The 27,051-nt window shown below is 35.4% G+C and overlaps 1 protein-coding gene and 1 non-coding gene across 3 annotated transcripts in view; one reads left to right on the forward strand and one right to left on the reverse strand.

The window, feature by feature from the left end:
* UBQLN1 (ubiquilin 1) overlaps positions 1 to 26,675 on the forward strand; it is a 49,461-nt gene extending 22,786 nt beyond the window's left edge. The window contains exons 2-11 of one of the 2 annotated variants that reach the window (XM_007467443.1): positions 5,891 to 6,042; positions 7,138 to 7,253; positions 11,462 to 11,724; positions 12,201 to 12,359; positions 12,531 to 12,765; positions 18,280 to 18,422; positions 21,392 to 21,475; positions 22,679 to 22,794; positions 23,057 to 23,225; positions 24,683 to 26,675. In XM_007467443.1, the coding sequence (XP_007467505.1) occupies positions 5,891 to 6,042; positions 7,138 to 7,253; positions 11,462 to 11,724; positions 12,201 to 12,359; positions 12,531 to 12,765; positions 18,280 to 18,422; positions 21,392 to 21,475; positions 22,679 to 22,794; positions 23,057 to 23,225; positions 24,683 to 24,835 (1,590 nt within the window). In that variant the 3' untranslated portion in view covers positions 24,836 to 26,675. The remainder of the gene's footprint in view (positions 1 to 5,890; positions 6,043 to 7,137; positions 7,254 to 11,461; positions 11,725 to 12,200; positions 12,360 to 12,530; positions 12,766 to 18,279; positions 18,423 to 21,391; positions 21,476 to 22,678; positions 22,795 to 23,056; positions 23,226 to 24,682) is intronic. The other variant, XM_007467444.1, reaches the window with a different exon arrangement.
* Positions 3,098 to 3,170, reverse strand: TRNAD-GUC (transfer RNA aspartic acid (anticodon GUC)). Its single transcript has one exon. It is a non-coding gene; the product is annotated as a tRNA-Asp (tRNA).
* Positions 26,676 to 27,051: the final 376 nt, after the last annotated feature.

Consider the following 27,051-nt stretch of genomic DNA (forward strand, 5'->3'; position numbering starts at 1 on the left):
AGACATCCTTGTTTTGTTACTCATCTTAGAGGGAAAGCATTCAGTTGTTCACCATTACTACACCAAATTGTAGATATTTTGTAGATGCGCTTTATCAGATCTGTGTAGTTCCCTTTTATTCCTGATTCCCTGGGACTTTTGTCATGAATGAATAGTTTCAAATGCTTTTTTACTATCGATTGATAAGACGGTGTGGATTTTCTTTTGTCAGTGTGGTGAATTATTGATTTTTCAAATGTTGACTTACTTAGCCTCACATTTCTAGGATAAACCTAACTTGGTAATGAAGAATTACTCTTGTTCTATATTGCTGGATTTGTTTGCTAGTATTTTACAGAGGATTTCTGCATCTGTGTTCATGAGGGATATTGGTCCCTAGTTTTCTTTTCTGGTTTTGGTATCAGGGTAATATTGGCCTCACAAAGTAAATTGAGCAGTGTTTCCTCTTCTGTTTTCAGAAGAGAGTGAATGAGTTCTGGCAGCTTGAATCTTTCAAGAAATTGGTCCATTTCATCCAAGTTGTCAGATACTTGCATGTAGTTTTCCTTATTCTATTAAAATCTGTGAGGTCTGTAGTCATTTCCTTCTGTTCCTGATATTGCTAGTCTGTGTCTTCTCTGTTTTTTTCTTGGCCATTCTATCTAGAGGTTAATCAATTTTACTAATATTTTAAAAGATTTTTCTCTTATTTTTCTGTTTTTATTTTGATTTCTGCTCTTATTTTTATTTTTTGTTGGGTTTCATTTGCTTTTTGTCTAGTTTCTAAAGGTTGAAACTTAGATTACTGATTTTTGATCTTTCTTAAATTTAAGCCTTTAATACTATAAATTTTCCTAGGCATTGCTTTAGCTGCATCTCAGAAATTTTGACATATTGTAACTTCATTTTTGTTCAGCTGAAAATATTTTCTAATTGCTCCTCAAGGCTTTCTTTTTGACCCATGAATTATTTAGAAGTATTTTGTTTAATTTGGGAGTTTTCCAGATATCTTTCTGTTATTGATTTCTAGTGTAATTCCATTATTGTCAAGGAATATACTTATAATGGCTCAATTATTTAAAATTTCCAAGGTTTGTTTTTATGACCCAGTTTATGGTCTTACCTTGGTTGAGTGTCCCTTGTGTACTTAAAAGTATCATTTCATCTATAGGTTCCCCTCTGCTTTTTCCCCGTAGCAGTTTATTTGTTAAGGACACCTTTTTTGTTGATTTTAGTAGCTGTATCCTTTTAATGTCACTTAATGTATTCCTTTGTTGCCTCCAAATCTGGGGGAAATTTATTAGACCTAGAGCTGGCAGTGGTTCTTAGTAGTGTCCATCAGAATCACCTGGGAAGCTTGTTAAGCCATAGATTACTGGGCCCCATCCTCAGAGTTTCTGATTTGGTTGGGGCCTGAGAATTTGCATTTCTACCAAGTTAACCTGAGAATGGTGAATGTTGCTCATCTGGGGACAACACTTGAGAAGTACAGCAGTTTCTCAATCTTGTTTTTGATTACATTTTGAGTTGGAAAATTCTTTGTTGTTGGGGCTGTCCTGTGCATTGTAGGATGTTCAGCATCTTTGGTCTCTACCCACCAGTGGTACTTAAGCCCTGTTGTGACAACCAGAAATGTCCTTAGACATTGCCAAATGCTTCCCAGGGCAGATAGAGGCCTCCATTCACTTTAGGAACCGCTGCTTTAGGGTGACTAACTGGGGAAAACTCTTAGATCTTTATCTCTAAGTTCTTTTATTTTAGCCTGGTTAGATTCTCCTTGGAGACACTATATATTATAATCTTTTTGCTTGGATGTTGGAGGTCCAGATGCCAGCATTCTGTTTGATAGGTGTGAGGTGAAGGGGGAAAGGCTCAGTATCTGGTATGTCTCTGTTTACTTAATCTTCTGTGTTTAGTGTTTTATGTCTTCTCAATGTGTCTGGTGTGTTCTTTATAGTTCAGAGACCCTCCGTTCCCCTTCCAGAGAGGAAAAAAAATCTTCTAGTCTTTTGTTGGGTTTGGGGAGGGACAGTTGCTTGCTTAGTGTGCAGTGAAGATGTGTCTGCTTCTTAGACTTTCAAATCCCGTTATTTTAGCCCTTAGGCACCTCTCACCTTATACCTTATCCTCAGCCTCTGGTGGTACCATGTCGAGTCTTCCAGGAATTCTGTAGATTGTGGGGATTGAATTAGCTTTTAGCTTGGCTTTCTGTATTGCCAGTTCAGGATTCAGTTCTCTTGGGTCCACTGGATGTCTGGGTTGAAAACTTTGTTCCAGTTAAGACCAAAAGGTCTCAATTTGTTCTGCTGTATGAGTTTCTGCTTTAAAAATTTCTTTGTGCAGATTGTATGTCTGATAAGACTTGTATGTAGAATATATAAGGAATTTTTACAACTCAATAATAGGAAGGCAAATAACCCAATTAAAAAATGGCAAAGGATGTTAATAAAGTTCTCCAAAGAAGATATATAAATAAGCACATGAAAAGATGCTCAACATTGTTAGCCATCAGGGGAATGCAAATCAAAACTACTGCACATCTACTAGGATGGCTATTAAAAAAACCAGTCAGGTAATAAATATTGGTGAAGGCATGGAGAGATTAGAACGCTTATACGTTGCTGGTAGGATTGTACAATGGTATAGCCATTAGCCACTTTGGATAACACTTTGGTGGTTCCTCAAATGATTAAATCAAGAGTTACCATATGACCCAGTAATTTAATTCCACATCTAGGTATATACCCAAGAGAAATGAAAACATATGTCCACAGAAAAACTTGTACATGAATGTTTATAGCAACATTATTCATAATAGCCCAAAGGTGGAAACAGCCCCCATGCCCATCAGTTGATGAATGAATAAACAAAATGTTGTATATTCATACAGTAGAATGTTGTTTGGCCATAAAAAGGGATGAAGTATTGATATATATCATGACATGGATGTACCTTGCAAACATTGCATATTATATGATTTCACTTATTGTGAAATGTCCAGAATAGGCAAATCTATTTGACAGAAAGTGGATCAGTGAGTGGTTTCATTTTTGTTAAATTGGTATCTGTGGAGTCACTGACTTTTTTTGGCCGTGCCACGCGGCTTGCAGAATCTTTGTTCCCTAACCAGGGATTGAACCTGGGGCCCTGGCAGTGACAGTGCCTAGCCCTAACCACTGGACCACCAGGGAACTCCCCGATTAGTGGTTTCTTATGGTTTGGAGTGATGGGAGAATAGGGAGGTGATAGCTAAAGGGTACTGGTTTCTTTTTGAGAAGATGAAAATTTCAAAATTGACTGTGGTGATGGTTGCACGTATCTGTGAACATACTAAAAACCATTGTACACCTTAAATGGGTGAATTGTATATGTGAGTTATATCTCCATAAAGCATGAAGAAATCTTTCATCGTTGTTTCAGTGGGCATTTGAAAGGATGTAAGAGATGTGTGTCATCAATCTGGCATCATACCTTCAAGTCCTAAAATGTGCTAAAATGCTATATAATTGTATGTTAAACAATTAAATTATATATTTTGGAATGACATGAGGTGTATCAAGGATTCTGGAAAGGATTTCTTAGTTTAAGGTTAAGAAACACAAACTTAGATTAACCTCATTTTACATATGCAAATGTTCTGATGTTCTTGAAGTCAGACCTAGATTTCCAGCTTAACCTAGCAGTTTATTAGCTGTGTCACTGTGAGAGGAGGGGGACATATTGAACCTCTCTGTTTCTATATCTGAAATAGGATTAAAAGTCTTCTTCTTCAGTCACTGAGGATTAAAAGAGCTGGCATTGTAGTAGCTACTATTTATTGACCACCATGTATGTGACTGATGCTTGAATTTTACATACATTCTCATTCAATCCTTATAAAAACATGTGTTCTGCTCGTTACCTTATGACTATTTCTAATAGCTGCCAAAGGGAGAATGAGATGTTTAATAATAGGAGAATGGTTAAATCATGGTTTGACTTACTTCTTTATATAGAATATTGTGCTAATGGTACTTTAAAAATATTTTTCTTGTTGGAAATTGCTTATCTTAGGTAAAAGGGTTATATATATATCATTTATTTCCTTTTAAATTAGTTTTTATTGGAGTATGGTTGCTTTATAATGTGTTAGCCTTCATTGCACAACAAAGGAACTAGCTATACACATAAAGATATCCTCTCCCTTTTGGACTTCCCTCCCATTTAGGTTACTACAGTGCATTAGGTAGAGTTCCCTGTGCTGTACAGTATGTTCTTATCAATTGTCTATTTTATACATAATATCGATAATGTATATGTGTCAATCCGTCTCCCAATTCCTCCCACCCCACCCCTTTCCCCCATACATTTGTTCTCTATGTCTGTGTCTCTATTTCTGCTTTGCAAATAAGATCATCTGTACCATTTTTCTAGATTTCACATATATGTATCATTATATTTGCTTTTCTTTTTCTGACTTACTTCACTCTGTATGCTGCTTTTTAGGTCTGTCCATGTCTCTATGACCCAATTTCATTCCTCTTTATGGTTGAGTAATATTTTGTTGTATATATGTACCACATCTTCTTTATCCATTCCTCTGTTGATGGACATTTAGGTTGCTTCCATGTCCTGGCTATTGTAAATAGTGCTGCTGTGAACATTGGGATGCATGTGTTTTTTTGAATTGTGGTTTTCTATCATATATTTTCAAATAAAGGAAGGAAAGTCAGATGGAAAAGGTCCAGAATATTTACTGGAGTATAATTTCACATTATCTATATGATTTTTTAAAAAACCAGTTGGTTACATTGAATGTTGTAACTTGATTATGGAAAATTTCACTTATACACAAAGGTAGAATGTGATGAACTTGTGTACCTCTCATTTTCAACAGTGATTGACATGTGGCCTATCTTGCTTTATATTTGTATTCCTCTTCATCTCCCCTCCTGCCCCTGCAGGAAAATGTTAGATATCATTTACTGTGTCTTTCCACTTACTGTGACAACCAAAAATATCCCCTTTTATTTCCTAAACATTGTCTTGGCAATAATGCTATCATCTATCGAGAGCCACTTCTGTAGGGCATTGGTGTCTGTAGCGCATTGGTGTCTGTAGGGCATTGGGGTAAGATGTGATTCTTTGAATTTCTTTACCACCCTGAGGTTTCCTGACTTTGACAGTGGAGTAGAAAAACCTAAGTATACAGGTGATTTTGATGAAGGTTTGAGAAACTGATCTAGTGTAGAATAAGTAAGCCTTTCTTATAGTATGACACTTTTCTATTCTCTGTTTTTGCATTTTATTCTTGTCCCTGGGAAGCCTTTCTTCAGATTTTCCTGGCTACTTTCTAATTAGTTTTCACTGGAAAACTTTCTTTAACTACCCTTTGTGCTTCCCCTGTACTTCGTGGTTTACTGACTGCTCACCTTCAGGGAAAGATTTTTGCTTTCTATCTTTGCATCTGCATGATACTGCTTGTTAATAAATGTTTAATGAAAGAGGTGAGGCATAAGGTCAGTATAATTGGCTTTCTTTATATTGAACTAGAAAGGAGCAGGATTTGAGATGGAAATCTGAGGAAAAGATTATTGTAAACTTGGTAAGAGCTGTGTGTGGCTTGAACTATGTTTAGCACCATTGATATAAAAAGAATAAGGCTATGACAAAGAAGTGAATTATTGGATCTTAGCAGAAGATTGAATATAGGATATGTACACCTGTAATAAAATGTTTGCATTAGAGATGAGTGAGGTGGTAACACTCATTTCCGACTAAGATCAAGATATGGATACAGAAAGACTATGTCTTTATATTTGAATTGTTGCAGTATCTGTAGTGGGGGCTTCTTTTGAGGTACTTTTCTAGAAACTAGACTAGACGATGTTATGCAAACATCCGTAATACATATTTATTTTATCTTATTTAGTTCAAGGAAGAAATCTCTAAACGTTTTAAATCCCATACCGACCAACTTGTGTTGATATTTGCTGGAAAAATTTTAAAAGATCAAGATACTTTGAGTCAGCATGGAATTCACGATGGGCTTACTGTTCACCTTGTCATCAAAACGCAAAACAGGTATGTTTTTAGAAGACATTCAACTTTAAACCATGAATAAATGTTCACATTTCTCTCTTAAAAATAACCAGTCTTGGCTTTAAATGGCTTTCTGTCATTAATATGTAAATGGATTAAAATTCATTTATTTGCTGCTCATGTAGATAACACATGTTTTAATGATTCAGTAATGCTAATGCTTACACATCTGATATTTTAGAAGGTTTATCATTATTGAGTTATTATTTGAATTACAAAACAAGGAAATTAATGTTTTTAGCTGTGTTTTTTGTTTAGAGAGATTTTTGGACAGACATCAGGGGTGACTCATCTTCTTGGCAAACCACAAATTAGTAACCATGTTTCATTAAATCTAAGGCACCATTCAGTTTTTAAGAGATACCTTTATTTATGTACCACTAAGTAAAAATATCGCCAATCAAATTGGTATATTTTCTTTTCACTTAAAATTATTTTATGCTTAGTGAAAGAGCTCTTAGAGCTCCCTTAGACTTATTTAGATATGGTATTTTATCATCATTCAGATGAAATGAGATTCAGAACTCTTAACTGGTATCACATGGAATGGGTTTCCAATAAACTCTCCTTATTTTTTACTTAAGGATATTAAGTAATAATCAGTTATTACTTGTATTGATTTCTCAGCCTTCTTTTGGTGAAGTCTCTCTTTATTTTTTACTTTTAACTTTTCTAGGTTCTGAGTAAAAGTGCCCCCCCCAACCCTCAAGAACTTAGAAAGGGGTAGATAAAAAGTAGCTTATATAGTCAAGCTTTGTGATTGTGACCAGTCATTGATTCTCTTCTGTGAGGTGACCTGTCTCCCTCTCTTACATAATCAGTATGATTGAAAGTAATAAAATATTTATGACAGTATACTTTAGGAAGGGCAGTTGAAATATAGTTTGGATTTTGTGGGGTTTCACTATGTTTCTTTACATTTGTGTTCCTAGTGCTTAGTTATTTCAGGGTATTTACTCTATGATAATTTGAGTTGTTCTGAAAACTTAAACTTTATTGCTGCATATTGGAGTTCCAGAGGTTCTTTTGAAATAATTAGCTCCAGTGTTTATATCATGATATAATTATTTTTCCTAGGCCTCAGGATCATTCAGCTCAGCAAACAAACACCAGTGGAAGCAATGCTACTGCATCATCAGCTCCTAATAGTAACTCCACATCTGGTTCTGCCACTAGCAACCCTTTTGGTTTAGGTAAGTATCTTTAGTCATTTTTTATAAGGATTTTTTAAAAACTTCCTTCCCCCCAGGGTGGTTTTAAATAAAATGATAGAATTAAACATTAAGTCACTTTAGCAATGAAAACAAAAACTTGTATAGCTTATTTCTGTAGTTGTAGGTATTGAGGGAGTAGTAGTTGGAAATACAGATGTACTTGCTTAGCTTACATTTACATATAATAAGTGGTCAGTAAGTGACACATTTCTTTTCAATAATGAAAGAAATGTACTGTATGTATACCTGATCCGACCACCACATAATTGACTCTGGAGAGGATTAGCTAGTTGTTGATCATAAGCTAACCCCCTGAATACAATTTTCTTGTTTGTAAAATGAAAGGATCAGATTGCATTAGTGATTTCCTGACTGTTCTAAATGCGTACAAAAAGGCCTGGGCCTGGGAGGAAGCCCAGTGGTTAAGAATCTTCTGCATCAGCTAAAACTATCAATAGTTTTCTTATATCAGTTTTTACACTGAGGTTCTTTGGGAGGATTTTTTTGGGCAAAGAGTAGTCTGAAGCTAACAAAAGTTGAACTAGGTAGATAAATGGCTTAATGCTTCTTTCAGTTCCGAAGTTGTATGACTAGTACCTTGAAATGACGTTTAAAAAAATATGTACAGTTTTCACATATCGAGGATCAAACCTTCCACCTCTTCCAGAAAAAGTTTTTTAGTAATGGCATGGATTCACATTTGCCTTTTTTTAAATGCTTGATGCTCTTACTTTTTAAAATGATCTTGGGTTAAATGTGTCTCTTTTGGTTGAAGCAGATGAGTTTTAGATGGCAAAATTATTAACATGAACAATCTAGAGAGATTAGGATGAAATTATTTAGTGTTCAGACTCATGAAAGGTGTTTTTGAGGTAAATCTCTCCCCTCTTCCCTCATTTTATAGGCAAAGAAATTGAAGCCCATGGAGGCTTTTAGTTAATTTGTCTGAGGCCATACATCTCCCTAGTCCCTTCATTTCTTATCTCATTCCCACCCCCTCCTATCTTAGTCACTTTTCTCCATCAGTTATTCCTTTTACCCTATATATTCAGCTTTTCTTTTGCTGTCCCTTTTCGTTAAGGTCTATTCCACGTTTAAAAGCCACAGAATCCCACTACCACCTTTCTTTTGCTTCCTTTGTCAGCTGTCCTTGTAAAAGGCATTTTCTGTTTTCTGTCTATATTTCTCTTTCACTAAGTTTGCTGTACTCCATTTCTTGTCCCCATCACTTTACTGAAAATTCCCTAGATAAAGTCACCATTGACCTCTTAGCTTGCCAAATTTAGTGGACACTTTTTTAGATTTTTAGATATTTAGATTAAAAGAAAGTGATTTAAAATCTAATTCACTCTTTTCCAATGTATACCAGTCTTTCCTTGAAATTTTTTTTTCTTTAATTCCTGATATTCTTTTTCCCTGGTTAATTTTCTGACCACTTTTTTCCTCTCTCATTTGTGGGTCTCTTTTCCTATTCCTTATATTAGTATTGTTCCCCAGAGTTCTGCCTTGTTTTTCTTCTCTTCTTTTACTCTATTTTCCCCAAGTGACATTATCCTAACTATAACTTGTTGACTCTCAGATCTTTACCTCAGCCCACATCACTTCTGAACTCCTTGCCTTGTATTCAGCTCTCTTTGATATTGCCTGATGTTCTCTGAGTCCGTTAGCCTGTATGTGCCTCCTTAGAAAGCAAAGAAGAACAAAACAAATATAAAAACTCATCATCTTGTCTCAAACTACTACCTCTCCCCAACCAAATCTCTTAGTCCATAAAATCTTCTCTATCCCACCCCCATGCAATTATTCTATTGTTGTTACTTCCTTGATGTAGCTCTTCAACTTTTAAAAATGTTTGCTCTGTGTCATTTCCACACTGTTATTAGAATATCTTAAGTGACTGTCTTGCTTTTAAAATCTTTCAAGACTTTGTGATGTAGTCCCCATCTACCTCTCCATCCCCATTTCTTACCATATCTCAACAGTTATACTAGTTAGGACAGGCAATCCTGTGGTAATAGATAATCCCAAACTCGGTGGCTTATTACCACAAGCTTAATTTCTTGCTCTAAAGCTTTTCTTCATTCTTCATTTTTTAAAAAAATTTATTTAATTGAAGTAGAATTGATTTACAGTGCTGTGCCAATCTCTGCTGTACAGCAAAGTGACTCAGTTATACACAGAGACATTATTTTTTTATATTCTTTTCCACTATGGTTTATCACAGGATATTCAGTATGGTTCCCTGTGCTATACAGTAGGACCTTGTGTTTATCCATCCTAAATGTAACAGTTGGCTCGTGCTTCATGTTCTTCACTGGTCAGTGAGGCCTCCATCTACATAGTTCTCAGGGACTCAAGCTAATGGAATTCTGCCATCTTGTAGCTGTACCATTTGGAATGTGGCAGAATAGACAGCTAAAGTGTCCCAAGCTGGACCTTGTATTCTGTACTTGGGCCAGAAGTGACACACATCATTTCTTGCAATCCTTTGGCCATAACTAGTCACATGGGCCTGTCCAACTGCAAAAGAAATAGAAGGCTGCACGTGAGATGTTTGGTGAGCACTGCTGTCTGCCCTTTTGGTCATACTGAATTGTTTGTAGTTTCAAGAATACAGCAATTCTCACATTTATATCTGTGCTTTTGTATATAATGTTTGTTGTGCTTAGTATTAAATCTTCCAGCACTGCCTACTTCTTGCAACTTACTCATTTTCCAAGTTCATTAAATGTCATCTTGTGTGAAAGCAGCCATTTCACTTAGGTACTGTATTACCGTGATATCCTGTGAATGTCTCTTTTGAAGTACTTATTCTGCATTTGTTTTCTTTGTCAGTCTTTCCCACCAGATTGAGTTCTGAGGGTATACTTGTGTCTTTCTTGTCACCTTATTCCCAACATGTAGCACAGTGCTCAGTAAGTGAGGAATGAATGCATTTGGCTGGTTATATAATTTTACAGAGTTTTACAATAAGCACTTAATCATCCTCTTGGATCTGTTAGGTTTCTCCATGATTTAATTCCTCCAGAGAGACATCTATTTTCGTGATTGGCAGCAGCTCTGTTCCAACCAGTCATAGGTGAATTCTACTTGCTAAACTTAAAGTAGTCTTCTGGAAAGAGATTATTAGAAGTATAATCTACTGTATAGTTTTCATTTCTTCCTTTGCGGACATATTCCGGGGTGTCTTTCTGACACCAGCCAGTTCTCCAACACTGCCTGGGTGGGTATCCAGTAGTTCAGTTTGGACACTACCTACTTGGAGTTAGTGTCAGATCCCACAAGTTAAAGGACTTAGTCCCCCATGACCGCTCCTACTTCAGATACCAGTCCAGGTCTCAGGCTACCAGTACTTCTGACTGGCAGGCTGTAAATCGGGTGTTCCCACAACCCCCTTATCAGGTTTGGTAATTTGCTAGAATGGCTCACAGAACTCAGGAAAACACTTTACTTAAATGTACCACTTTATTATAATGTACCAGTATTATTATAAAGGATACATCTCAGAAATAGACAAGTGGAAGAGAAGCATAGGGCAAGGCATGGGTGGGGGGGAAGAGTGCGGAGCTTCTATGCCCTCTCTGGGCATGTCCTCCTAATAGCACCTAGATGTGTTCACCAACCCAGAAGCTTCTGAACCTCATTGCACAAGAGTTTCACAGAACTCCATCTCTATATCTTCTAGTCCTGGATGGGGCTGAAAGTTCCAACTCTCAAATCACTTGGTCTTTGTGGTGACCACCCCATCCTGAGGCTGTCTAGGGGCTCCACCCTAAGAAACATCATTAGCATAAATGAAGTATGATCCAAAGGGGCTTGTTACAAATAACAAAAGACATTCCCTTCAGTCAGGAAATTCTAAGGGTTTTAGGAGCTCTGTGCCTAGAACCAGGGACAAAGACCAAATATATTTTTGTATTATACTACACATAGGAAATATATATTTATTTGGTTTTATTAATTATACTTAAGTATCAAAGTGAATGCATTTTTTATGTCTGAATTATAGAAATTAAACATGTACTTATGAAAGTAATAGGAATTCTATTTTTGCTTTAAACTGAATGGTTTTCTGTTAATAGGCTATTGATTCAGTTAATATTTTTGCATCTTCATATTTTAGCCTAGTCGTATTAATGATAAAACTTCTGAATTTCATTTATTTGTGTTTCTCTTTATCTTCTTAGGTGGGCTTGGAGGACTTGCAGGTCTGAGTAGCTTGGGTTTGAATACTACCAACTTCTCTGAACTACAGAGCCAGATGCAGCGGCAACTTATGTCCAATCCTGAAATGATGGTCCAGATCATGGAGAATCCCTTTGTCCAGAGCATGCTTTCAAATCCTGACCTGATGAGGCAGTTAATTATGGCCAATCCACAAATGCAGCAGTTGATACAGAGAAATCCAGAAATTAGTCATATGCTGAATAATCCAGATATTATGAGACAAGTATGTGAAAAGTTTCATTTAGCTAAGAAATTATATACTTATTTCTTCCTATTTAATTTTCTGTATTTAAAGAGCTTGCCATATTTATAAGCTAAAAAAAAAAAAATTCCTAATCCTTGTTCAGGAAAATTCAACAAAGCTGTAATTCGAACTATTTGAACTTTGAATTTTATGCTGTATTTTAAAGATTTTTGTAAATAGTTATTTTGCAGATTTAAGAAATAAAAAGAGTCCAGTTCAAGAGATGGATAGTCATGCATAACAAAGTGCTTCTCTTTTGATGTTATTTGAATGTTAGCTTGCTTTTTGAGGTGATTTCCAACAGGAATTATTCAGAATAATTTTCTGATTTAAATATTGAAGATTGCTAATTCATAGAATTAGAAAACTTATAAAATTAACTGTGGCAGTTAATAGCTAAAATAGTTCATGTGTATTTCAGCGCCTTTTCCCCCCCCCGGAAATATTTTTCTTAGACATTGGAACTTGCTAGGAATCCAGCAATGATGCAGGAAATGATGAGAAACCAGGACCGAGCTTTGAGCAACCTGGAAAGCATCCCAGGGGGATATAATGCTTTACGGCGCATGTACACAGATATTCAGGAACCAATGCTGAGTGCTGCACAAGAACAGGTAATAACACTGCCTCTGAGGCTCAGGCCAAGGCCCCTGTTTTAATATAATTTGTGTGTGGTTGAGGGTTGCCTTTATATGCAGAAATGCAATTTTCATTAACAAAGAGTTCCATATCTGTTATTTAAAACAAAAGCTTATTCTTTATAATTTTTGTGTCTTTTATTACAGTTTGGTGGCAATCCGTTTGCTTCCTTAGTGAGCAATGCATCCTCAGGTGAAGGTAGTCAACCTTCCCGTACAGAAAATAGAGATCCATTACCCAATCCATGGGCTCCACAGGCTTCTCAGAGTTCATCAGCTTCCAGTGGCACCACCAGTGCCGTGGGGGGCACTAGTAGTGGTGCTGCCAGTGGCACTGCCGGGCAGAGTTCTACTGTGCCAAATTTGGGGCCTGGAGTAGGAGGTATGCTCATAACAACTGATACTTTTTCCCTTTGTTCTCACTTATTCGGACAATGAAAACATTTCTTATACTGTTATCCTTAGTGCTTTTGTGTGTGTATGAGGAACAACTTTTGTGAACTATCTTTTCATGTTGGAAGGTGCTTTTTTTGTTTTTTAAGGATGCTTTAAATACATAATAATTAGTATTAATCACTTGTGAGCATTTTAGTGCAAAAGGTTACTTGAAGGTTTCCAGAGGCAGTTTTGTGGTTTTCTCTTCTCGTAAGATGGTTTGGGAGAAGTGGGTTGTGTTCTCCTTTCAACAGCATAGGAAAACTGAAGTGTAGGGGTAACACAGTTACCTGTGTACTTAATCACTGGGACACATTTTCCTTGGCTTTAGTCCAGTTTTGTGTTCTTTTATAGAAAACAATGGGTATCCACTCCTGAAACCAGGACTAAACTAGCTGCATCAGAGTACCTGCCAGATTTGTTTAAAAATCAGATTTCTAAGTCTTAACCTCAGACCTTAAGGATCAGAATCTGCCACAGTGCAGTTTAAGATCTGTGTTTGTGTAAAGTTGCTAGAGATTCTGATGTGTGAGCAGGTTAGGAATTTACTTTTGGTCATTTTTCTGTAGACCAGACTTAGTAAGTGGATATCCTTTTCAACTATTCAGATGTTTAACATGCTAAGAATTAGGTCCACAATCAGTAGCCAGAATGATGATTTTAGTCGTAAAAGTTAGCATTTAAATGAGAAGAAATGAAAGCATGGAGCCATGTCCCTAAGGTGAGAGTGGTTAGGTATGTTTAAAAAGATACCTGTGTTTTGGCAGAGGAAGTAGAAAAATGAGATGCTGGATGAGGAATTTTTAAAAATTCACTACTGAGAGGAAATAATCAGAATGGTCACTGTAGTATATATTCCTTTATAGAATACAGTGGATATCATCCGGATTTTGGATAAAATACAAAATGTTTTTATAAAAATTTAATACCATTTAAAAAAATTAAGGTATGATTGACATATAACGTATTAGCTTCAGGTGTCAGGTGTAAAATGTAATGATACAATATTTGTATAGATTACAAAATGATCACTGCGACAAGTCTAAACATCCAGATAATACCATGTTTAAAACAAGGAAAAGAATTATCCTGTTCTGATTTTACTTAATGCTTATTTGCTTCTTACTGACAGACTTTTGAGAGAGATGCTTCATTCACATTTTAGAGGTCTAAGAGCAGAGACAACAAAGGTTTAATCGGGTTTCCCCACTGATAGGCGAATTGTTTTTTTTACTGTAGCATGGTGTCTGTAGTAACAACTTTGTCTTACAAACAAAAAATGGTTTTGCAACTTCTTACTCAGATTTTTTATTTAATGGCTTGATACAGTATTTAAGATTTCATGTTAATATTTCCATCAAAGGAAAATAAGAAACAAAAACGAATGTACCCTGATGGCTTAACATTCTTATTATATTTTTTTTTTTACTATTATAATGTTTACTCAACTCTTCGAAGTTAGTTAGGTATGCATATATATTCATAAGTACACCTCATATACCTGAAAGGTAAAATTCGTGACTCTTCTTTTGCCCTGTAAGCGCTCACTCTGGAAGGTGAGGAAATCTTAGAGCACGGGTCAGCAAACTTTTTCTGCAAAGGGATATAATACTTTAGGCTTTGCAGGCCAAGAGGCAAAATCAAGAATATCATATTATGAAGGGAATTCCCTAGTGGTCCATGGTTAGGACTCCATGTTTTTTTTGTGTGTGTGTGGTACGCGGGCCTCTCGCTGTTGTGGCCTCTCCCGTTGCGGAGCACAGGCTCCGGACGCGCAGGCGCAGCGGCCATGGCTCATGGGCCCAGCTGCTCCGCGGCATGTGGGATCCTCCCGGACCGGGGCACGAAACTGTGTCCCCTGCATTGGAAGGCGGACTCTCAACCACTGCACCACCAGGGAAGCCCAGGACTCCATGTTTTCACTGCCTAGAGCGTGGGTTTGATCCCTGGTCAGGGAAGGAGGATCCCACAAGCCACGCGGCGTGGCCAAAAAAAAAAAAAGTATTACATTACGAGAGAAAACAAAGTTCCACAAGTTCTTTTATTGATGGAATTAAAAATGTAATAATAATTGGGTATAACATTTTCTTACACATATCCACTAATGATAGGAATGGAATTCTTCTTAGGGATGACATTTTGCTTAATTGATGTTCACAGTGTTTCCTTTTGTCAATTGCAAATCATTTGCAAATGTTCATCTGTTAATACTGATAGGTAATGAGATTTTACTTATTTCATTCAAATGTGTGTTCATTCCCAAAATATATTATTATAGTAGCATATTCATCAGTTGGAAAGCATTTATAGGATTCTGTTAGATTCTTTTTGGCTTTTAGCATGTCATGACAGATTAATCACTTCCAATCGAAGATTAGGTGGTAGTGCCTCAATTATACAATTAAATGAATTTTAAAATGTGGATATTTCTTTGCACTTGCACTGAGGTCCAAAAAATGCTGTTGGAACAATACTGTGAGCTCAAAACTATCTTTATTGCACATTTGTGGGAATGGAGAACTTGCTGCTTGTTTTAACTTGACAGCACGAGAATATATATATTCTCGTGAATATATATATATATATATTCACGAGAATATATATATTCTTTATATATATATATATATATATATATATAAAGCAGCCTGACATTGCCTGTGATTCAAACAATTTCATTTGTTGTCAGAATGACTTAACCACAGTATGAGTTTGGCGTATAAATGCTGTTTTGCCTTGTAATTTTGGGAATTCATTGAGAAACATTACCAAGTCTTTAGCAAAAGGTAATTTCCAAAGTCATTTATTTATTGTTTGATAATGGTGGTCGAGTGGTTCAGAAGAATTTCAGTCTTAGCTCTGAGCTAAAAAAATTGCAGTAAAACTTTACCTCTTTAAACACAAACAAACAAAACCAGAAAACTTGACCTCTGTTAAGCCGTCAAGCTGCTGTGTGTTTGGGCAAGTCAGCATATTTCTGACAAAAGTTCATGATGTTGACTATGGCTGAGTTCACAAGAGTGAAGTGAAGTTCATCATTGATACTCTTACCAGTTGAATAATGTGAAAGTTCAAAATATGTTCCAGAGTACCTGCTGATGAATAAGACAGTGATTAACTATAGTCTTTAAATACCTTATAAGCATTTAAATAATTATAAGCATTAAAAATACTTTATAAGCATTATATCTTTGTCCAAGTAATTCTTTTAATACTCCACATGTGTTTTTATCATCATCAGATGTAGCACATCTTAGCAGATTCTACCTCAGGTTGTACCAAATGACTGTTCTCTCAACTTTGAAAATAGTTTTGCCTGTTAGTCCATGCAGACTGTTTATAAAAACTAATTTTTCAGTTACTTCAAACTTGACATTGACTCCTCAAATACAAGAACTGAGCAATATCAGTAACATTTGTCAAGAAGCAAGGAATACTACTCAAAATAATTTTCATTTAAAAAAATTATGTAGTTTCATATTCTGTATAATTAAAAAATATATATTTATTTATTTGGCTGCGCCAGGTCTTAGTTGTGGCATGTGGGATCTTCATTGCCGCGTGTGGGATCTTTGTTGCGGCATGCGGGATCTAGTGCCTTGAGCAGGGATCGAACCCAGGCCCCCTGCATTGGGAGCACAGAGTCTTAACCACTGGACCACCAGGGAAGTCCCTGCATTGTTTTTTAATTGATTATTGATGTAGAGCCCAGTGTCCTTTAACTCTTGAGAAACTGAAATGCTAATGGTCTTAAGTTTATTTTCTCTGGACACATTTATTTGGCTGCCGCAGTCAAGATTTAAATAATCATGCTAATTAATCACCACTAGTATACTGCTTTCCTTGTTTGGCTAACAAAAGAACCATTTGGGAACCTAACTTTGGTTGCAGCCTTATTTTCATTTTTTATTTTTGTGAAGCAGTTTGGCTATGATGAGATAATTTTAGATTTTGTATTTTTCTGACTTTACTGTGAGTTGGGAATACTGTGATAAGTGTTGTAGCAGTGTTGAAGTGTATTGCATTCTTTTAGTGTCATTGCATAGTAAATACGGTTTTGCCATCTCATTTGATAAAATAATCCATATTCTGTGCCTTAAAAGGGCATTCATAGTCCATTTCTCCCCTTTTTATTCTTGTTCTGACATAATTGGTATGCAGTGGTAATGAAAAAAGAAATAACAGCATGCTACAGTGATTTGTATGGCATGAGGTATAACTGACTCACTGATTTGTGGTATGCTGAACAGCAGTATAGAGCAGTATGATAGTGCCATGTGGAGCCTCTGTCGAAACTACTCTGCTTTTGTAGTGCAGAGGCAGCTATAGATAATAAATGAGGGAGCATGACTATGTTCCAATAAAATGTTACTTATGGATCTTGAAGTTTGAATTTCATACAGTTTTCAGATTTTATTATTATTATTTTTTTCAACCATTTAAAAATGTAAAAACCATTTTTAGCTCATGGGCTGTACAAAAACAGGTCATGGGCCGTATTTGCCCTGCAGGCTATGTTTATCAGCTATCTTTGAATATCCTTGGACTCTAGGATGTGGGGGGAAGAAACCTAAATTGAAATAACATGAGAGAATAGGAAAAGCAAAAATTATTACAGAAAAAGAGCAGAATTATAATAAACTAGAAAGGTAAGCTGGAAGAGTCAAATGTTTTGAGCCCATTAAACTACACTGGGTGGAATAAGAACAGAAGGGAAATGAAAAAGCTAATCAGTTGTAAGTTTACTTGAGTTTGAGTATATCTAGCCAGCAAGTGAAAATCTGGATATATGTTGAACAAATTAATTAGTTTTCAAAGAATGTTGAATTCATGTAAATTTAGCTATAGCTCTCTACAAAAAATAATAATAGTAACAAGCATCTACACATTAATTTAATTGTCAAAACCACTCTATCAGGTAGATACTGTTTACCCCATTTTACAGATGGGGAAACTGAAGTATGAAGAAGCTCCCTTAATTTGGGGTTGAATTCATTGAGTGCCAGGAGTCAGTGAAAATGGGGTGGAGGCCTGGGCGAGAAGGCTTCCTTCTTTCTTAAGTGGGAACATATATTGAGTGCTGAATATGATTCTAATTAAGCGATCCTGGAGGAAAAGTTGGCTCAGACTTCTTCACTTAATGAGGTTTTTTCAGTAGTAATTTTTACCATATCAAATTTTTGCCTTAAATTGATTTTTTAGAACCTATCCTTTCCATAAGATGTGATTTTCCTATAAATGCAACCAGAATGTTTAAAGTCCATAAACCCTCCTTTATTGTTATATGTTGGGCGTGTAGTTTTGGAGATCTTAGTTTTAAAATTCTTTCTTAGTTCAGTTGATAAGTAATATGTGTATTTATCTGCAGTTGCTAAAGTTATGCACAATATATGTGTTTTAAAACTTTCTTTTATGTATCTTTTCCTTGATAAAATGTCTTTTTTTTTTTTAAACAAACTTTCAGCTAGTATGTTCAACACACCAGGAATGCAGAGCTTGTTGCAACAAATAACTGAAAACCCACAACTTATGCAAAACATGTTGTCTGCCCCCTACATGAGAAGCATGATGCAGTCACTAAGCCAGAACCCTGACCTTGCTGCACAGGTGAGTTTATAATTGTATTATAAAGGACTGAGCGCTTTGTATTGAAGTGGCCTAATCAAATAATTGTGATTTTGGCACATTTGTGTGTGCTGCGTTAACACACTAGAAAAGTAGGCAAACTGCATCTCGAATTTTTTGGACAGTTTGTTTCTTTACAGTAAATTAATACTTCATAATATAATTAAAACAGCTTCATTTCCGCTGTTCACTCCCTTCAGAAAGAAGTGCAGGTTTAGTTTGTATCTACATATGTTGATATAGGAGATGAATACAAAAGTTTTGAATTGCTCTCCCTTTTGAAGCCTATTCTTTAGTGTAAGGTAAATCTTGAAGGTGATTTAGAAGTGTTAATACATTTGATACTTTTATTTATTAGATCACACAGATTCTGAATAATAGTCATGTTCAAAATGGCAGTTATAAAATAGCCTGAAATTTTTTACTATTGGTGGAGAGAGATTTGTGGGAACAGTATTCTCATTCTTTCCATTACAGATCTCTGCCCAAAGTTAGTATACTGGTCCTTTATTAAATAATTCATTTTCTAACTTGTTTCTGAACAGACCATAACAAAAAAAATGAGTGGATCTCAACCCTAGCTTGACATTTAGAATGACTTTGGGAACTTTAAAATTAAAAAAAGAAAAAAAAATTCTTAGCCCTGTCCTGAGAGATTTTGGTATAACTGTATTGAATTTTTTTCCCCCCAAGTTCCCTAGGTGATTCTGATATACCCACAGAGTTAAGAACCATTGGGCTTGCAAAACCTTGGAGAATGTGAACTAAACCTTGATCATCTGTGATTTGTATTTGCTATTTATTAAGAATGGCTTCCCTTCTGTGGAATGTTGGGAGTTTGAAATAGTTTCCTTTATAGTCACTTTCCATTTCCAGAATTTTAAAAGCTTTTAAAGTTAATCACTTTCTTCATATGTCAAATGAAACAGTTTTTATACTTCTAAAATCTGGAACCATGTTGATTCAAGTATATAGCAGATATCTTTGAGTTGCAATCCTCAGCAACAGCTTCTGCCCTCTTAAAATTTGTAAAATTGGAAGTAAAGATTTTTTAGATAAATTTTTTGTATACTTTAAATTTTGTATATTGTAGGTACGTTTTATGAAATACTGTTTTATTCATAAGAAAATTATTAGAGTGAGTTATTACTATTAAATGCTTCAACTTACTGTGATAGTACTTTTGTTTAAAATAAATGGAAAATATGTATGCAGAGTGATCCTATTTGTATGGTTTTACATGTATATTTAGCTAATAATAATAAGCATTAAATGTGCATCTTGTTTTAAAATTTTGACTTTAACAAGCACATTCCCGGCCATTTAAACTAACAATTTTACATTTATAAAGTGACTTGAGCACTTTCGTATGCTGCTTTTTTACTCTAAAACAAAATGTTGACAAAAGAAAGCTAGATATGAATCATCCTTTATTATAGACAGTTGTTAGAAATGCTTACAATGTACTTTGGTTACCAGCAGATTAAAGTTTGTAGTTTCTCTATTCTGATTTTGATTTTTAGGTATTCAAAAAAGTCTGATTGTAAAAACTGTTGTTATATACAGTCAGGTACATTAGGAGAAATATCCTAATCAAATGAGAGGAATGAAGCAGTTTAAGATGACACACTTGTTCAGATAATCAAATGAGAAGGAATGAAGCAGTTTAAGATGACACACTTGTTCAGATAACATGAATCCTGAAAGATAAATGTGATAACTTTATTGATATATGTTCATAATAAAAAATATTTGACTGGAGCCGTTAAAGAAGCAGGTTTGTTGGTCTCGAGTAGGTTTTACTTTATTTACTGTGAACTTACTGGTCACTTTGAAATAAATGCTGTATATCCATAAAACATTGTCTGACTTCTTCCTACTTTATTTTGTTGAAATTAACTTAATCTACTTTGCAACAATTGATAAACTAAAGGAGGGAAGGAAGAATTCTCTCTACTTCTAGTAGTTAACATATAATTACTCTCAAATATAGTTAATTACTTGAGGGCCATCCTCCACCCCCCCAGACTTTGGATGTGGACTGGTAAATAGGCTATCAGTAAATCATTGTTAGTTGACTTTTCACTCCATCTGGGGAAACTGATATAAAGATTTGTCTTTTTTGAAGCTATGAGAATTTACTAGTTTCTGGTTATGCTGATCGTATATTGTAATCTTATTTTCAGGTATACAACATCATGTTAATATTGACCCTGACTTTTTAACTCTTAACACACATTTGAAGGTTAGGAGGCATGCCATTTTTCTCCTCTGTGGTGGTAGTGAGGTGAAATCCAGAGGCTAATCTTCGTGTTCTCAAATGGATTTACATCTTTTAAGGTCTTTTTAAAGCATTTTAATACGTTATCCCCAGAGATCTATCGGTGCTAGTCCTAGGCTTATATTTACCTAGCAGCTCCATTTCTCTGGCAAGTTGGTTGCTGTTCTGTGGTGTTATTTTTCTGGACCTAATATTATCTGTTTTGCAGTAGGCAGGTAGATACAGCAGTTCCAGATGTGGATTTTCTCTGTGCTTGCCACTTGTGTGTTGAGGTGTCTGTGCAAGCCATGTATAGTTTCATGTATTGATGCTTATGTTTATTCTGTCAGTGTAGCAGAAAATATATCTTCATGAATGCCAGTTACTCCCATTTTTCTTTCAAGGGCAAATATTCACCTTTACTCAAGGAAAAGTCAAAGAAATGTTTGCTTTTATTTTTTAGGATATTGCATGTCATTATCATAATCACCATTCCCATTGAGTGAGAAGATGCCTCGTTTTGTTTTGGCAATCCCTTTTGTGGACAGTATCTTCCCTTTTTTATTCATGTTCTACCTTCCTCCCTGTTAAGTGCCAGATTAGGCACTTGGGGGAAGATAGACTATTAAACAAGGTACATTACTTGTTTCAGATATTTCCAGTTAAAATTGTTTGAACACTTGCCCCATAGATGATGCTGAATAATCCCCTATTTGCTGGAAATCCTCAGCTTCAAGAACAAATGAGACAACAGCTCCCAACTTTCCTCCAACAAGTGAGTAAGAAAAGATGCTAGCTATCTTCGGTAATGATTTGCTTGAAAAAGTTTGGTGATAAACATTTTCCTTGCTTTTCTCTGGCTGATAGCAAAACGTAGAATACAGTCTGCTGTCAATTTGCAGAGAATTCAGCTTGATCTTAATTGAGCCCCATTTCACTGCTGACCTTTTGTTTATATTTTTTAAATATAAATTCTGAGGAAAGGACCATTTGGTTTTTGCTTTTGAGGATTTAGGATTTTGAATGCTTCGTTAATACCATAAACCATTTCCTTTCACTTTACTAACTTTGAAGTGCTTCATTGTCATGTTACACTTTATGGTTTAACTAATCTCTAGTAACAGGAAAGAGCTACCCTATCCTATTTTACATGTTTGATTTCTTTGTAATGTTTCAGGTACTCCAAATTAATAGAATGCCTGTTTTCCAAGGGGTAGATCTCATTCCTCAAACTCGAATTAGCAAGATTAAAATTGTCGGTGTTGTCATATAAAGAAGGTTTTATTATTAGAAAAGTACTTGAGATGGCCATGGTAATTTTATTATTTAAAAAGAAGAGAAGTCAGTCTTGGCATTTTGAAACTGGTAGTTCTAGGGAGGGATTTTAAATATTATGCAAATGATCCTCAGGCCTGTAAACCATAATCCAAGGTTAGTGTCCTTGATCTATTGTAATGATGGAAGCCTATCTTTTTTGGTTAGTCATGTGGTGTATATTTGGAAGTAGGGAAGGTAACCGGACACATGTATTAACTTCACCTTTGGAACTGTTGTTTTAGAGTGTATCTGGTAAAATTGTTACATCAGCAATGGATAACACTTGGTCAGGAGGAATATGTGGCTTTCACCATTACTACCATGTTATATAAACTGCTTTTGGAGGTTGTCTCTCAGAAATAATACTTTTATCTGTTGGAAAATGGGGAACAGCTGCGGCTTTCAGAGGAGCTCCTGATTGTCTTTCATTATGAAAAATGGCTTTCATGATGGACTTGGGAGGAGGTCAAGTAACAGTTTGCACACTAGATTGCTGTCAAAGAGGAGGTGCTTGTGTTTATTTTGGGAAAGAAATTATGGATTCACAGTGTCTAGGAGTAAGGTATTAGATTTTCTCAAGAAGCGTAGCAAAGAAAACATTTAAATTTTACCTTCACTGACTTTAATTCCCTCGTAACCACTGGTTTTCTTTCTTCCTTAGATGCAGAATCCTGATACGTTATCAGCAATGTCAAACCCTAGAGCAATGCAGGCCTTGTTACAGATTCAGCAGGGTTTACAGACTTTAGCGACTGAAGCCCCCGGCCTCATCCCAGGGTAGGTTTGTTTGGGGAAGATTATGAAAGTGCACTATGGTTTTTTTCCTCTGAGAATTTCAGACTTAATGCCATCCTGCCTTTTTTTGGTTGAGATCGTTTTATTTAAGACAGAATTTTCAAAGTTAAAAATGGTTATTTTAAGAAGATAACTTGGCTAACTAATACTGTGTTGAAATGTAACTGATTTACCATCAGCTGGCCTGGTCTGGCCTCTTGTTTAGCAGGAGTTTAGGTTTACTAACAATTTACGCTTTTTCTAGGTTTACTCCTGGCCTGGGGGCATTAGGAAGCACTGGAGGCTCTTCAGGAACCAGTGGCTCTAATTCTGCATCTGGTGAAAACCCAAGTCCCACAGCAGGAACCACCGAATCTGGACACCAGCAGTTTATCCAACAAATGCTACAGGCTCTTGCTGGAGTGAATCCTCAGGTAATGATTCTTTTCTGCTCTTCTTAATGTTAGAAATTTAGAAATTTCAAGAAAAGAAAAGAAGGTGGCCATCTTTTTGGTTTAGCCTGTAATGAAAAGTGCATTCTTGATTGATTCTAAAAAACAGGCATTACAAAAATGGTTAACTTTGGTACTATATTGGACACTAAAGGAAACGTTATGGTTGAAGGGAAGAAATGCTTTGCCTTAATTTTTGAAAGTTGCTTTTAAAAATGCATTCTTTTTTGCAGTCCCTGTTTGAAAATTATTTGAAATAGGTTATATTTTATAAAAGTTTGTCAGGGAGGAATAGAAACTTGGTCATTCTCAATATCTCCTGAATTCTATCTAGTCTTTGTACTTTGATGTAAAAGAATTCCTAACTACCTCACCCCACCCACTACTGCCTCCTGTGGTAACTTTTGTTACATACATACACCTCACAGATACGGCTAAAAAATGTGAATGCCTAATATTCTTGCATCTGGAATCATTTATTTACTAAGAATGTGCCATTATGATTCCCAGTTCAAACCTATTACAGTAGATTGTCCTTAAACTTCTATGTGGTGAAAATACAGCATAGTTTTTTAATTTTAAGCCTTATTAAATACAATAAAAACAGGTCAGAGTTTTATCTTATAAAGAATTTGTATTCCCGATACCTAGCATAACTTCTGGCTCAGTAAATATTCTTGGAATTAATAAGAAAAAACGATTTCATGTATTAGGCCAAATTGTTATCTAAGTTGAACAATCTACAGGCCTCACCATTATCAGGTTGCCCAGAATTGAGTGATCATTTATGTATTTTTGTCATATCATTTCTGAAAAGGAGGTGGAGCTGAACAGTCAGAAGTGTAGTCTGTGCATGTGAAACTGGAACTCTTTTCTGAAGACTTGATTGGCTGATACAGAAATTAATTCTACATTCTAAGCGTCCTTAGAACTTTAGAATTTTATACATGAGGGACACTGGCTTTTATAATTACCCAATTGGTCAGTAGCTACAAAGTAAATAATCTAATTCTAAACTATTTGCATACATACTTTTTAAAGTTTGCCTATACGTTCATGAGCTTCTTAAGTAATGGTTGAAGTCTGTTAAGCTTTTTTTTTTTTTTTAAAGCAGAGTTATGTGATCTTTGACATCATTGTTTAGGTATAAATTAGATTGTTTAAAATAAAGTGCTAATTGAACTTTTAAATATGTTGAATATGTTTCTAGAGAGGCCAGTTCTTTTATAGCTCAGTAGTCTAGCATATGTTATTTTTTAAAAAATTAAAATTTTTTAATTTTTAAAGCAATTAAAAATTTTAAGATTATTTAGGTGTGACATGGACTGATTTTTAAGATTATTTAGGTGTGACATGGACTGATTTTTAAGATTATTTAGGTGTGACATGGACTGATTTTCCTTAGAGTTTTTGTTTGTTTGTTTGTTTTTCTTTAACAGCTACAGAATCCAGAAGTCAGATTTCAGCAGCAACTAGAACAGCTCAGTGCAATGGGATTTTTGAACCGTGAAGCAAACTTGCAAGCGCTAATAGCCACAGGAGGTGATATCAATGCGGCTATTGAAAGGTTACTGGGCTCTCAACCATCATAGCAGCATTTCTGTATCTTGAAAAAATGTAATTTATTTTTGATAACGGCTCTTAAATCTTTAAAATACCTGCTTTATTTCATTTTGACTCCTGGAATTCTGTGCTGTTATAAACAAACACAGTATGATGCATTTTAAGGTGGAGTGCAGTAAGATGTGTGGGTTTCTCTGTGTTTTTGTTTGTTTGTTTTTTGTTTTTTCCTGGAACAGTGGGAATCAATGCTTTTTCATTTAAGGCTACTGCATGCATCAACCACTTCTGCATTTATTGTAATTTTTAAAAAACATATCACCTTTTATAGTTGGGTGAACAGATTTTTGTCCTGCATCTGTCCAGTTTATTTGCTTTTTAAACATTAGCCTATGGTAGTAATTTATGTAGAATAAAAGCATTAAAAAGAAGCAAATCATTTGCGCTTTGTAATTTGTGGTACAATATTGCTTATTGTGACTTTGGCATGTAGTTTTGCAAACAAAAATGCTGTAAGATTTATACTACTGACAGTTTTTGCTTTATTTGTATACAGAATGTGTATGCATATTTGGGACTGCATTTCTAGAAATATATTGCAATAGATCATCTGAGCAAAAACATCTGTAACCAAAAAAGTGAAGATAAGGAAATACTTTAAAGCTGAGTATTTCCTAATTGTGTAGAATCTTACAGCATCTTTGATACACATCTCAGCAAAAGTACAGGTTAGTCAGGTTTGTTGAAAATATAGTAGAAAAGCTGATTCTGGTTGTCTCTTTAAGGACATTTAATTGTACAGACAAGATGATGTAACATTGTCTCAACATTCACAGATTGACTGTAAATTACCTTAATCCTTGTGCATACTGAAGGAGCACTGTAGTATAACCCAAAAGTGCATTTGCCTAGGACTTTTCAGCTTCTCCCATAGGTAGTTTAACAGGCATTACAGTTTGTAATTGAAATGTTGCTTTCACTGAAAGTGTCTTGATGTTTCAGTTATTTTTAATTGCCATATAAAAATAGAACTGTCTTCTGGGTTTATCATTTTTCTTATGCACAGGCAATACATGAATTTAAAATGATTTGTGAGCCACTTGTTTCTGAAGTGTTTTGGTAGTTCTATTAAGAAATAGTTAAATATTGTGCTTTTCAGAGCCTGAGAGAGGGGAATTTTGGGGGTGGGGTGGGGATCTATCCTGGATTGGGCCAGCCTGAATAATACTGGCAACCAAGATTCTGTTAGGATTTCTGTGCATATAGTGTAGTAAAGAAGTATCTTTCAGGGGTGAAAACAAAGAGCCGTTTTAACAATGTTGAGTACATTTGGCTGTTTCACAGCTTTTTTCTTCCCTCCCCAAAGAAATTCTGTTTGCCTAACTCTCAAACTATTGGGGTGGTACATTCCTTTAGGACCAATTAAAACATAACTTTGGGGTCAGTAATGTATTTGGCTGACTCTGGTTCAGTATTCTCTTAGGTCATATTCTCTCATGTACAGTTAAAGGATGTTAAAGTAACCTAAAGTGAATTCAGACCAGTAAAATCAAGGGGAAATACAAGTTGAATTCCATTACTTCTGTAAGTTGCTTGCTATTAAAAAAGGTAAAGAGGCAGGTTGCCCACCATTTCATGCACTGTTCTGACACTTTCCCCTGGAAAAAAACATGTACAAAGGTCAGGATGGAGGCATGGCTAAGAGGAAGTTGTTAAGGATGATATTCATGTGTCTGCTCTCTCTGCCTTACGCCTCAATATGGTTTAAAAACTTTTGTACTGGCGAATGGTATACAGTGTGGGATAGTGTCATAACCAATTTGACAATTTATTAATCACAAAATAACAATAAATCTCTAGCTTTTACACTTGTTTGTCTTGCCTTTTTTGTAGAAAGAAAAAGGTGTCTTCAGTTTACTTTCTCTAACCATGTCTTTTAAAGACTATTGGAGTTGGTTTACCTGATTTTATTACACTTGAGATTATTTTTCATTAACTTCTTGTTTCCTCAATCAAAATATGTGCATATATACTATATTGTGTGTTAAAAAGAGAGCCAGCTGGGAAGTCAGGTGGCCTGGGCTTTGCTTGCTCTTTTTGGTACTTGACTAGTTATTTTTGAATCAGGACATCATGATTTCTTCACTGAAAGTGGTGGTAAGGCCTGTGTGGCACACCCAACTGTTTGATCTCTTAAGTACCTTTTAGTTGTTGCTCTGTGTGATTTTTGTTGTTTGTTTGTTTCTAA

This window comes from Lipotes vexillifer, unplaced genomic scaffold (genome assembly GCF_000442215.2).
Source record: "Lipotes vexillifer unplaced genomic scaffold, Lipotes_vexillifer_v1.1 scaffold917, whole genome shotgun sequence".
NCBI classification, from domain to species: domain Eukaryota; kingdom Metazoa; phylum Chordata; class Mammalia; order Artiodactyla; family Lipotidae; genus Lipotes; species Lipotes vexillifer.